This window comes from Geospiza fortis, unplaced genomic scaffold (genome assembly GCF_000277835.1).
Source record: "Geospiza fortis unplaced genomic scaffold, GeoFor_1.0 scaffold241, whole genome shotgun sequence".
NCBI lineage: Eukaryota > Metazoa > Chordata > Aves > Passeriformes > Thraupidae > Geospiza > Geospiza fortis.
In genome coordinates, this window is record NW_005054491.1 from 791,730 (window position 1) to 804,880 (window position 13,151).

The 13,151-nt window shown below is 50.4% G+C and overlaps 1 protein-coding gene across 1 annotated transcript in view; it reads left to right on the forward strand.

The window, feature by feature from the left end:
- Positions 1–6: 6 nt before the first annotated feature.
- STK11 (serine/threonine kinase 11) overlaps positions 7–13,151 on the forward strand; it is a 31,835-nt gene continuing 18,690 nt past the window's right edge. The window contains exons 1-6 of the mRNA XM_005428544.3: positions 7–1,355; positions 6,367–6,450; positions 9,598–9,687; positions 10,435–10,567; positions 11,040–11,176; positions 11,628–11,755. Of these exons, the coding sequence (XP_005428601.1) occupies positions 1,066–1,355; positions 6,367–6,450; positions 9,598–9,687; positions 10,435–10,567; positions 11,040–11,176; positions 11,628–11,755 (862 nt within the window). The 5' untranslated portion in view covers positions 7–1,065. The remainder of the gene's footprint in view (positions 1,356–6,366; positions 6,451–9,597; positions 9,688–10,434; positions 10,568–11,039; positions 11,177–11,627; positions 11,756–13,151) is intronic.

Below are 13,151 nucleotides of genomic sequence, written 5' to 3' on the forward strand. Positions count from 1 at the left end.
CCCCTCCCGGGAGTGCGTCCCGTCCCGTCCCGGCTCCGGCGCTGATTTTGTCGCACTGAAAGTGTCCTGTCCCCTGTCACCCCTCTCTGCTCTCCCGCCGTGCCCTGCCGCCAGCCCCGGTGACACCTGTGGGAGGTGCGGGAGAGACCGTCCGGGCCAGGTGGGCATCCCTGACCCCCCCACCTCTCTCCGTGAGGAACCGGACAGCGGGCAGGAGATCCCCCGGGTGCAGCCGGGTGTTGGGGCACGGGGCAGAGGGTCTCCCTGACCTCCCCCGGGATCAACGGGGCCGGGGTGGGTTGTGTTGTCCTGCACCGCTGACACCCGGAGCAGAGGTGGTGGTGACACATCATGTGCCGGGCGGAATCCCGGTGGATGAAGGATGCCCCCGGGAGCTCTCGGTAGGCACCGAAGGCCTCAAACTTTTGTAGGCGAAAGCGAAGACGCAAGAATTGTTTCGGAAAACTCCTTCAAGGAAACTTGCTTCCAGCTCCCCAACGGCTGAACCCCCCCCCCACCCCGTGCGGCCCGTGCTCCGGGGGGAGCACACCTTCCCACCCCGGCTGGGAATCATGAGCTCCTAGGCATGGAAAGTCACGAGAGGGACTGGGAGCTGCTCTGGTTCCACGGGGTGGCCTGACGGGCCCGGAGATGACCTAACTCTTTAGGATCAAACTGGGCCCAGTCAAGGCCAGTTGACTGGGAAGAGCCCCCGGTAGCGGGACCGGGTCGGAAGCAACGTGAGTCCCAAACTGAGTGTGTCCCGTCACAGATTTATGTTCTTTTTCAAAGACATTCTGGAGCCAGGCCGGGATCTTTTTGCATCCAACTGACCTGGAAGCAGCTCTTAGGTTTGATTTTTCTTTTTTTTTTTCCTTCTTTTTTTTTTGTTGGTTGTTTTTTTATTATTATTATTATTATTCACATTTGTACAATCTTCTGGATACTTTTTTCCCGAGAAGGAGTAAAAAGGGAGTGTTGGAAACTTAACAAACAGGATTAAAGCCTTGAGCGCTTAAGGAAAAAAAAAAAAAAACCGAAACAGGTTAAGGAACTTAATCCAGGATGGATCTGCAGGAGCCCCAGCAGCTGGGAATGTTTGCAGAGAGCGAGCTGATGTCGGTGGGGATGGACACCTTCATCCACCGCATCGACTCCACCGAGGTCATTTACCAGCCCCGGCGCAAACGGGCCAAGCTCATCGGCAAGTACCTCATGGGAGACCTGCTGGGAGAGGGCTCCTACGGCAAAGTCAAGGAGATGCTGGACTCAGAGACTCTGTGCAGGAGAGCTGTGAAGATCCTGAAGAAGAAGAAGCTGCGCCGGATCCCCAACGGGGAGGCCAACGTGAAAAAGTGAGTATAAAGAGGTCTGGGAGCTGGGTGGGTGAGCTTGGTTCTTGTTTAGCAGCTGAGCTCCTGTGTTGTTTTAGCTGACAGCGTGGCTCTGCTGTGGAAGTGCTTCCTAATCCACAGGTATTTAGGAATCTCTGAACAGCAGGCAATGCTCTGGGTGAAGCTGTGCCCAGGTTCCCAAGGGCTGGGACAGTCTGGAATACACCACTTTGGTGTCATTTAATGGATAAAATATTATTTCTTAAAGCAGTTTCTCTGTGTCCTCTCACCTTTCCTAGGCAGCAGCACCTGGGCGAGGTGAGACCTTACAAACACACCTGGTGTCCTCACAGGGTTATTCCTGCATCTGCCCAGGTGTTCCAAAGGTGTCCCCAGGTGTTCCCTGGAGCTCTCTGTGGTGGCAGTTTCTCCTCCCACCCGTGTGGAAGGTGGCTGGAACAGGATCTAATATATGGGGCACTCCATGAGCACAGGAAGTTTTGGGTTTTTTCCCTTGGCTTCATTTCTAGGATCCTTGGGAGTTAACTCAAGGCTCTCCCCAGCTGATTTCTGAGGCTGTAAATTGGGGCCAAGGGTTGTCAGCTGTCTGTGCCTCTGCCACACCTGGTTACTCATGGAAGTGAACCCCAGGAGGGGCTGGATCCGTGGGGCTGGTGTGGGACCTTTCCCTTCCCTGGACCTCGCAGCAGCTGCGTCCCAGCCCTGCCAGGAGCTGCTTATCAGCCCTGCAGGAGCCTCTGCAGCCCAAACAACCCATGAGGGTTTATCTAGGCTGGGAGGGAGAGCTCTGAGAGGTCGAGGATACTCTTGTGGTGTTCTGCTCTGGGTGAGCCCTGACCTGCAGAGTCCTGTGTCTGTCCCTCCGTTTGATTTCCCCGTTTAGCTGTGGGATATTTCACATCCTGTCCCAGCACTGCTGTCAGGGAGCTCTCTCACTTTGCCTTCCAACCTTTCTTGACACCCTTGGCTGTGGAACAGTCACATCCCAAGGCTGGGACCTCCCTGTCTCTCTCCCTTCCTGGCTCGGGTTCAGGATCAAGCAAACTTGGTTAATGTGTAATAAAATGTTTCTTGTTTTTCTGGTGGAGGCTGAGTGCCCCGTCCCTGGGTCCCTCCACGGGCACATCCAGAGCTGCCACTGGGGAACCTGGAGATCGTTTCCTCCTTAGGGAAGCTTTCAATGTAAATTAGGTAAAAAGAGCTTGCCCACATCAGGAGAGTTCCCTGCTCTCAGAGCCATGGGAATGCTCCTGTGTCCTGAGGTGAACTCTGTGGAAGTTTTATTTACACCCAGAATGGGGCTGTGAGTATCAGATGGGTCATTAAGGGACTTTCTGTGGACATTTCCTGGCTCAGCCCCACCTGCTCCAAAACACCAAGGCAGATTTTAGGTCTTGCCTTGTACCCAGGGGTTTAACTTTAGTTCAAGTTCCTATTTCTGTTCCCTCATCCTTTCCCCTCTGCCCACCCATCCGTGTGCTTTATCTGCTGCTTCAGTGGGGAATTTTAAGGCAAACTGTTGTATTTTGTGGTTCCCTGGTCCCCTGGCACTCTGAGCTTATCAGAACCCTTCAGCACTGTTGTGAGAGGAGTGAAAGCTGTGTCTGCTCTGAGTGTGAGATATGTGACCAAACCCAGGTGTCTGAGTCCTCAGTGCGGGAGGAACAAAGTGCTGTGGGGTCTCCAGGTAGTGCTGGACAGGACACAGACATGGTATTTTAATGTCAACATGGCCAGATTGCACTGGAATCTCACTTTGAGCAGCTGTGTTGGAGCAGTTTTGGGGAGTTTATGCCCAAAAGCTGCTCCTGTGCACAGGACAGCAAGAAATTAGTTTGTGGGCTGGATCACACTGTTGGGTTCTGCTTTCTCTCTTGGAATCTGATCACTGAAGTGGTTTCCAGTGTTTCCTGCCGCACAGGGAAAAGCTGCACGTGGGGCTTGGGTTGTTGGGCAGAGGTGATTGAGTTACTGTGGTGGGCTCCTGCCTCAGAGCTGTGCTGGTAGCACAGGAATGGAATTGTCATCCAAGGAAATCCCTGGAAAACGGTTCCTAGACAGTGGCCCTTGGGTAATTCCACAAGCAGTAACACACAGGGAGTAATGAGAGTGCAGTAATGAGCTGTGGAGGATCATAGAGGTCTGAGCTGGGCCTTGGGCACCTGGGGATGTTGGGCTGGAAATAAGATGTTAATGCCAACCTTGGGTCACTCCTTGCTGATATCCCAGGCCACAGGCTCATCTCTGCCCCAGCCCTGTCTCCTGGTGTTCTGGAGACCCAGAAATTACAGCTAAAATGTGTTTGGGACTTACATCAAATTATTTTTCTCTACCCCAAAACACTCCACTTCTGCCCCAGGAAAACGAGCCCTGAAGGGCTCTCTGAGTCCTGGAGAGGATGTTGAGAGTTTAAACTTGTAAGACACAGTTTCCTTAAATTTATTGGGAGAATCATTTCTGTTTAGAGCAGGTGGAGGTGGCTCAGTCAGGCAGACACTGCAGAATCTCAGCCCTGCAAAAAAAAGGAGTTTAGTGGGATTGCCAAAAAGAGGCAGGAAAACCTGGCAGCCTGTGGCTGCAGCAGCAGAGGTTTAATAACGCCGTGTGCTAATAGCCTGACACGTTAATTAAATGTTTGGGGCTCTGTGGGATCCCAAGTGCCCTGTGCTGTACTTACCACCTCAGCAATTGCTCTGGTTGGAATTTGTGCTCCTTGGAATTCCTCGGAGGGTTATCCTGGGCTATGGGGCTGTGCTGTGACAGTTCTTGGGGTCTGCAAGTCCCAAGAGCTGGAACCTCCAAACAGGGACAGCTCTGCTGGGGAAGGACTTGCTGGAAGCCCTGGAGGTGTGAGCTCAGGTGGGAATGAGCTGATCCCTCCTCCTCAGAGACGTGTTCCCCTTGGAGCTGTGTGGCTCAAGGACTTCCTCTGCTGAGCTGGATGTTTGCTTGGGTTGAGAGGTGAAATGCTGGGACCTGTACTCCATGGAAGAGCCCAGAATTCTATATTTTGGTGGATATAGAATTTGGAATGCCAGACATCCCCACAGGAGCAGGATGTGGATGGACTCTTTGGACTAGGAAAGAGAAAAAGTGTCACAGAAATCTTCCTGGCACTTCCATCCTTCGGGCTCACACAGTCCTGGATCAGGTGCTGCACTTTCTACGCTTTCAGGATGTTGTGGGAAGAACCTTGTGAACCAAAGGAAGGCAATGAATCTTTTGGCTGTGTTTGGCTGTGTTTTGTTAGGCTAGGAACAAGGAAGAACACTGGATCTCACAGTGGAGATGTCCAGGAAGGGGAATCTGCCTTTCCAGGCTGCCTTTGGCATGTTCCAAAATGCTGTGGCACATGGAGCAAGGGGGCAGCTTTGCTATTTACAGTTCTGAGCAGCAACACCCCCTGTTATTTACCAGAGCAGGTACCTTGCAGGGGATAAATCTTAATCCACCAGGATGAGCTTAATGGATCTGACAGAGCTCGAGTTAGGTCTTTTTTCCCCCTTGTCTCCTTACTTGGAAGCAGGCCTTGGCCTCTGGCAGTCTGTCTGCTCACACGCTTGCAGTGGGCTGTGGTGGGGTTTTGTTGATAGTTTTGGAAGGAAAAAAAAATCAAATTTAGGCCTGTTCTGAGGAGGTGAGACCTCTGTTCCCCCACTCGAGGGGTTTGCAAAGTGAGATGGGATCAGAGGTGACTGAGCTGGCTGTCCCTGCTCCTCAGGCATTCCAGAGTGAAAGAGGGGCTAAAAATAGAAGTAATCTTTCCTCTGGGAAAAGGGTGGCTTGGCCTCTGCCCCAGGGGTGGGGGCACTGCCCTGGCATTTTGGATTGGTTCGCAAAGTCCTCCTGGAGGGGGGGGAATCATTACAGAAATATGAGATATTTATTCATCTGTTGAAGGTGGGAGGAATTAGTGTTTGTGCTTCTGAGTTGTATTACAGGGAATGAGCTGTTGGGATCAGGATTTTAAATGTGTTCCCAACATTTGGGCCTTAAAGTTGTGTTTGAGTGTGTTTGCTCCCCTCTGGCAGCCCTGGTTGGAGCCCTCAACCCTCTCCCTTCGTGCTGCAGGATCTCCTCAGCTCCACACTGACACTGGCTGCTGTTCCTTGTGCTAATTTAATCCACTTCAGCCCTTTGGTCATTCCTATAATTAGACTTGTCTGCCATGTCCACACAATACTTGGGAGTTTTGCTGTGGTATCCTGGGTCTCTGCTCAGCTCTTGGTGAGCTCTTCTTCTAAATCCAGAGCTGAGAAAGGAGTTTCTGGCCTTAATTTTGGTAGTGAAATAATTCATACTGCTCAGGCATCCTTAAAAGATCAGTAAGGATTCTCCTTACACTCCTGCATGGGAGAAGTCCTTTCCAAGGAGCAGCTCCTGGTTGTTGCTCAGCCTTTGTGCTGGCCCCAGCTCATTACTGGAGCTGCTAATTGTGCCTGTGAGGGGCTCTGAGCTGGCTTTGGGCAGGGGCTCTCCCTTCCAAAGCTGCGCTCAGAATTCCTTGTAATGCTGCTTCCCAGAGGCTGAGCTGATGAAGTGTGACCACACTGCTTAAAGCACTCACCAGATCATTCAGGGAAGGAGAATTTGGGAGCTCAGCACAGCCCAGGATGGAGCAGCAGCAGAACAAAGTGAAAAGCAGGACGTGCACTGCCAGGCACCAACAGAACCACCCTGACCTGACTGTCCTGCTCTGCCTGTTTCTCCGCAGCTGGCATCCAGTGGGATTTTGCAGGATGAGTTTAATGCAAAAGAGACTAAACTGTGGTTTGGGGCAGGTACAAAATCCCTGGAGCCAAAGATCAGAACAGCTGACAGAAGGTGACATTCAAGGGACTGTTCCCCAAGCCAAGGGAAGGTGGCTCCTCACTGTTTTACCTTATTTCTTTCCCTGATTCACTTCAGGTCTCTCAGCCTTTCAGCCAAGTTAAATTTGGGTGAAATTTTGGAAGAAATGGAGTTGGGAGTTATCTTTTTAAATGTAACTTTTTCCTTGTCTCTTCTGCAGGGAGATCCAGCTCCTGCGGAGATTACGGCACAAAAACGTCATCCAGCTGGTGGATGTGTTGTACAACGAGGAGAAACAGAAAATATATCCTTTTGCACAGGGCTGTTGATCAGGTTTGAGCTACAACTGTTCTCTGCTGTAGTTCTGCTTTTGGGAAGGCCCTTTTGGATGTTTCTTAAGCTTAAATTTTTGCAGCTAAATTGCTTTCGCTGCTAATAACCATCCTGCCCACCTGGCACACTTTCCACACAAACACAAATTCACACAGACTCTGATCAAGGCAATTTTATCCTCACTTTGCTGGATTTTGTGTGACTCTGTCACACTGAGAGCACTTTGGAACCAGTGTGGAAGTTCCTGGAGCTGATCCTTTGTAGCATATGTTATGAATGGATCTTTTTATTTTTGACAGTGTTTTCTAACTACTGTCTTCTTATTACAGTACTCCAGAAAAGGAGTAATTTAATTGTGTGCATTAATTAGATCAAACACTCTGCCACCAGATCATTAGGATAAAGGAGTGTGACAGCTTCTGCTTGTTCTGTGGCCTCTACAGAGTGAGGGGACTGCAAGTCAATTATTGATTGAGAGATCCTGGTTAATTAGGTAGAAGGGAGGAGGCAGCAGGGGGAAAAGGAGCCCGAGAGAGACATCGTGTGTTGGTACCAGGTGATGACAACACAAAACCATCACTGGGAAATGGGATCTCTCCAAGGATGCTCCTTGCTGGACTTTGAGCAGTGCTGGTCCAGAGTTGGTTTTCAGTGCCTTTCCCTTGCAAGGACAGGTTGACTTTGTTATTTTCATCTTTATCTGTTTCTACACTCTCACAAAGTTTGTTCCTCCCTGTGCTAATTCTGACAATAACTGGGGGAATTTGTTTTCAGTGGAATCAGTGAAATCATCCATGATTTTGTTCAAGCCCTTCCCCAGCTCCTGACTGGCACTGCCTGTGCTGCATGTCCTGGGCTGTGATAGAGCAGACCTTGAGCAGCTATATGGGGAACAATTTTGGGAACAGATCCAGCAGAAAAGGGACTGTTTCCCTGAGGCTGCCCTGGGGGCAGGGCCCTGAGTCATGCACAGGGCTCTGTTGGTTCCTGGCAGGAGGCAGAGTTGGGATTTAAGGGGAGATGTCAACTTCCCCTTTGGTGATTAAATAGAAAAATCCTAATTTCCAGAACAAGCACAGTGGAATTGGAAACTGGGGCTGTGGAAGGGAGGATTCTGTTCCCACCTGAATGTTTTGATGCTGGTGGAAGTGCACTGCAGGCTTAGCTTGGGTTAAAAAGGACATTAAAGCTCATCCCATTCCACCACTGCCATGGGCAGAGACACTTTCCACTATCCCAGGTTGCTCCAAGCCCCTTCCAGCCTGGCCTTGGACACTTCCAGGGATCCAGGGGCAGCCACAGCTTCTCAGGGGAGCCTATGTCAGGGCCTCACCATCCTCACAGAGAAGATTTTTTCCCTAATCTCCCATCTAACACACCTCTCTGCCAGTGTGAAGCAATTTCCCCATGTCCTGTCACTGTGTCCTCTTCTAAAAAATCCCTGTCCATCTTTCTTGTAGGCTCCCTTCAAGTTAAAACAGCATTTGAGCAACTCATCTAATAAAAACATTGAGTGATTTTCTGGGGGAAAGGGAAAGCTGTGGCAACTGGATTAAAAATATCAATGACTTTTAGTATTTAAGGGCTGTTTGCTGGCCTGCTGTGGCTGGGAGTGCAGAGCTAGTGGTGAATGGAGAGCTCATCCAGGCAGAAAATGAACCCAGTTCCATGAGCAGCATCCCAGGGATCCCATTACCAGTGTGTAGAGCTGAGTGTGGGAGCAGAAGCCCAGGAGGAGGAGAAGTGAGAGCTTGGGGCACCTGTAACAGATCTGCTCCAGCCTGGAAGTCTGTTCTCTAATCTGATTGATCAACCTGAAGTGGATCAGTGACCAGGGAGGGGTGAGGAGCAGCCTGGCTGTTAATGACACCCAGCCAGGGCTGTCCTTGAGCCTCTTTGCTCCCCAGGAGCTGCTCTGGATTATCCACCACCACTGTTATTCTCCTGGCAGTGGGAGAGTTGATGCATTCCAAATCACTCTGATAGGAGTAGTTCACAGATTTCTTCCTGAGTAAGAAAGGGTAGGAATGAATTTTGGGAGCTCTCTCTTCTGTTTTTGCTTTTATTGATTTACTGAGAATCTTCATGCCCATCATAAATTCTGGTTTAGGGTAAATGAAGAGTATTTTAGGGTCTCTCATGGGGAATGGAGCAGGAATTTAATGAGTTTTCAGTGTTTGGAGCTGCTGGATGGAACATGCTGGAAAAGGGCAGCAGAGTCTTCAGCCCAGATCCCACACAGGGCAGGAGTCTCCCTTCTGCCTCTTCTACCTCAGGTGGCTTCTTGGGGCAAAAGTAACTTATTTTGGGTTTAGGTTTGGAGGAATAACACCATGCTCAGGATTGTAGGGGAGCCCTGGCAGCCTCTGCTCTGTCAGGACACTCCCCAGTGTCCCAGGGTCTGTTCTCCCAGGCCCCTCCAAGCCAGACTTTGCCTTCAAAAGCCCAGGGAGAGGAGAAAACAGGCAACTATAACATCAGGCAGTCTGGTTCCCATTTTTTTGGCCCCTACATTAAAGCTTACAGAGATAAAAACTGGAATATGCTGCAAGGGAACAAATGCTGCAAAGTGCCAGCAGCTCTTGGCATTCTGTTGTAACTGTTTTTATCCATGTGGTTTCACAAAGCTTCTCAGCTCTCCAAGGATCCTTTTTCCTGCTACTGGAATACTCCTGTGGAGCTGGGGGTAAGCAGCAGCTGTTTCATAGAGCACACAACTGCGTTGTTTGGGACAGGGAATGAGGAATAACCAGCTTTGGGGAAGATGGTGGGACCCCACTTTGATTTCAGGTGCAGAACACCCAGGGCATTGGGGGAATGGGCTGCAGCTCTTCTGCCAGGGAGTTCCCAACCTTCTGTGCCCACTTCAAGGTATTTCCCTTTTTTCTGTCATGCCTGTGAGATCTCCAGCTTATTTTCTGTGGAGTTCCCATCCTGTTGCAGATCTGGGCACGGAGCTGCAGATGCTCATTTGGCAGAAGGATTTTCCTGTAGGTGCTTCCCTGTCCTGTGGGAGCTGGAGGAACATTCCCTCAGCACTTGGGGAGTGCAGCCATTCCCTCTGAGGAATGTTTAACACTGAGTGTTAACCCTGGAGCTTCCTTAACTCTGCCCTCACGTATATGGTGATGGAGTACTGTGTGTGTGGGATGCAGGAAATGCTGGACAGTGTCCCAGAAAAGAGGTTTCCAGTGTTTCAGGCTCACGGGTAAGTTCTCTTCCTCTCCCTGCTGTGTTCTCTCAAGTTCACTCTGCTCAGATTGTGTTTGAAAGCAAACCTGGCTTTGTGCAGTGAATTCATATTTTACACCCATGCAAAAAAAAAAAGTGAAAAGCTCTTGAAGTGGCCAGCAGGGATTGCCCTTAGATTCTGGGAAGAAAACCATCCTTCTATTGATTTTTTCTGTTATTTTTGTTTTACTTCCTGAGCTGCCCAACAGCCCCCCCTGGTCCCTGTGCTCTTGCCTTGCCAAGGGGTGTGAGGGGGGAATCTCCTGCCTAAATGGAGGTCAAGCCACAGTTCAGCATCAGAAAAGACTTTAAAGACCTTGGGATAGATTAGGGATTGGCAATATCCAGCATGATCTGGTAGCTGGGGTAGTTAGCTGGGTTAAGCTGGAGCCCCTTTTACTCTTCAAGGAAAGAAACATGAGAATTCTGGGAATAGATAACAAAAACATTGTCAGGATCAAATCAGGGCAGAGCACCAAATCTGTGGCAACTACATCATTTTATGGTCATATTGTCATTTTAGTTTAAGAGATCTCTGAGATTACAGACAGCCTAAGTGAAATTCAGGCACATTAATGTTATTTCTGGGTATTATGAGATGAAACACTTGCCTCTAGAACTGCCAGGCTGCGTGTGGGTTACGACAAAGTCTCTGACCACAGCAAAAAGCTCCTTTCTACTGGCTAAAAGTGTTTGATTTTTTTTCCCCCTCTCCTCTCTGCAGGTACTTTTGTCAGCTTATAGATGGCTTAGAATACTTGCACAGCCAAGGGATTGTCCACAAGGATATAAAACCTGGGAACCTCCTGCTAACAACCAATGGGACACTAAAAATATCTGATTTAGGCGTAGCAGAGGTATGTGAGAAGCACAGCAAAGTCAGAATGGGACATTCTAGATTGAGGTCACCTCTGTGGTGTCATTGATTTATTGTGCATTTAGGCTTTTGTTCTGTTGCACTTGCAGAGTGCTCTGAGTGACTCTGAATATTTATTGCAATTGGCAAAGCACTTCTTTTGGTAACAGCATGAAACCTCTGCTCAGGAAACACAGAGAGAAGGAGGATGTCAATCTTGAATGAGCCCAAAAGTGGGGGAAAATGGGGATAAGCTGCATAACCTTATCCTTCTTTTTATATGGAGATTGTCTTAGGTAGGAGAGGTGCAAGACTTGTCACTGTGGCGTGTGGCTGCTGTGGTGGCATGAACTTATCATCTGTAGACGTTGAGTAGAGGAGTTTTCCCCTTTTGTTTCCCAGGTGGAACTTTTCCAAGAGTCACAGTTTGTTTTCCTTGGAAGCCTGACACTGTTTGGTCTCTCCTGCCTCAGGCATTGCATCCGTTTGCGGAGGACGACACGTGCAGGACAAGCCAAGGGTCGCCAGCATTCCAGCCCCCAGAAATTGCCAATGGCCTTGACACCTTTTCAGGCTTTAAAGTCGACATCTGGTCTGCAGGGGTGACACTGTGAGTGCCCAGGAGCCCCTAGGAACTTCACAATTAATGACACCCTCAGATAGCTCAGTCCTGGCCCAGCTCTGTCATCACTGCTCTTGTGTGGTGGGGGGAGCTGAGAGGGGGTGCTGCTCACTCCTCTGGGTGGGTTTATGCTCCCCAAGGTATCTGTAATTCTGCACAAGGGGATCTTTGCTCTCCATAAGTGACTCTGCAGCTGTTGCTCAGCTCCCAGAGGCACAGCCAGGGCAGTAACAGAAACCACAAGTATCTCCAGTATTTATTTTTAAGTTTTTGTTGTCCTGGACTGTGATGAAGGCAGGCTAAACTTAAAGAGGTTTTGCACATACTGCCAAATATTCCACTTTTGGTTTCCCCTTGGCTGCTTTTGGCTTATGTAGTCAGGTAAGAACTGAATACCTGTGGGCTGCTTCTCATCCTGCTTCTCCTTCTGCCTTCACAGATACAACATCACAACGGGTCTGTACCCTTTTGAAGGGGATAATATCTATAAATTATTTGAAAACATTGGGAAAGGCGACTACACAATTCCAGAGGATTGTGGTCCTCCACTCTCAGACTTATTGAGAGGTGAGTCTTCCCAGCTGGTTCCAAAAGGGGTAACATTTATAGATGCAACAGCTCCCCAGCTTGCACAGTGCCAGAGCTTCCTTCCAAGTGTCTTGTGGGGATATGGGATCCTTTTAGTCATGGAGGTTATACTTACAGCCTTACAAGACTCTGGCAGATCTCCAGCACTGGTGTTTTCCTGAGATCCACCAATGCCCTGCACAGCTCGCAGCCACTGCTGTATAGAGTTGGTTCTTGCATTGCTTCCTGTGCTCTGAGAAGCTTTTACATCTAAAGAGAAAACCCAAAAGAGGTTAAAATTAAAGTGGCATAATGGCATTGATGCAGGTTTGGACAGTGAGAGCACTCTGATGCTGTGTCCAGGCTTTCCCTAATGTCACACACTGAGTACTCGGGTCTGCTGTCCCTCCTCATCAGCCTGACCTCTGCACTTGTCTCAAGTCCCATTTATTTCCTTCCCCAGCAAATTCAGAGCTGCAGGATATTGGAGCAGTGACAGGTGCCCAGTTTCACAGCAGGGCTGGGATAGGACCACGAGGACCAGGAGAGCGGCACTTTCTGGGGAGAAAGTTGTGGGTTTTTTGGTTTTTTTTATTCCCATCACTTATTGCAGCACCTTGATGTTTAATGTTGAGGAGTCTCTACCTGTGGAAGCTGAGTGGTCAGGCAGGGCAGCAGTTGTGCTGTGCACAGCAGGCAGCCTGGTGAACCTCTTTGGCAGGAGCTGGGATGTTATTCCAGCCTGTGGGAGAGCCTGACCAGCATTCCCAGTGCCTCCTCTCCAACAGAACAGCCAGGTGCAGCTGTGCTCCCCAGCCCTCAGCACAGGCTCATCCTCTCCTTTCTCTTCAGCTCTTTGTGAGCAATCAGCCCTTAGATGCAGGATATTTGTCTTGTTTCACATTGCTTTTCCTGCTCCTTGTGCACAGTGGGGTTGCTGGGGGGCACTGAGTGTGTCTCTGCTGGCAGCAAGTCAGCTCTGCAGGTCCCCGGGGCTGGGTGCAGGGCCCCGGGCTCAGTGCTGGTTCCCTGGCTTGGTGCAGGTCCCCAGCTCCTGGTGCAGGGCCCAAGGCTCGGTTCAGGGCCCCTGGTTCAGTGCAGGTCCCCAGGCTCGGTGCAAGTCCCTGGGCTCGGTGCAGCTCCCCAGGGCTCGGTGCAGGTCCCCAGGGCTCGGTGCAGGTCCCCAGGGCTCGGTGCAGGACCCCGGGCCTGGTGCAGGTCCCTGGGGCTCAGTGCAGGTCCCTGGGGCTCAGTGCAGGTCCCTGGGGCTCAGTGCAGGTCCCTGGGGCTCAGTGCAGGTCCCCTGGCTCAGTTCAGGGCCCCGGGGCTCAGTGCAGGGTCCCGGGCTTGGTTCAAGCCCCAGCTCCGGGCTCGGTGCAGGACCCCGGGCCTGCTG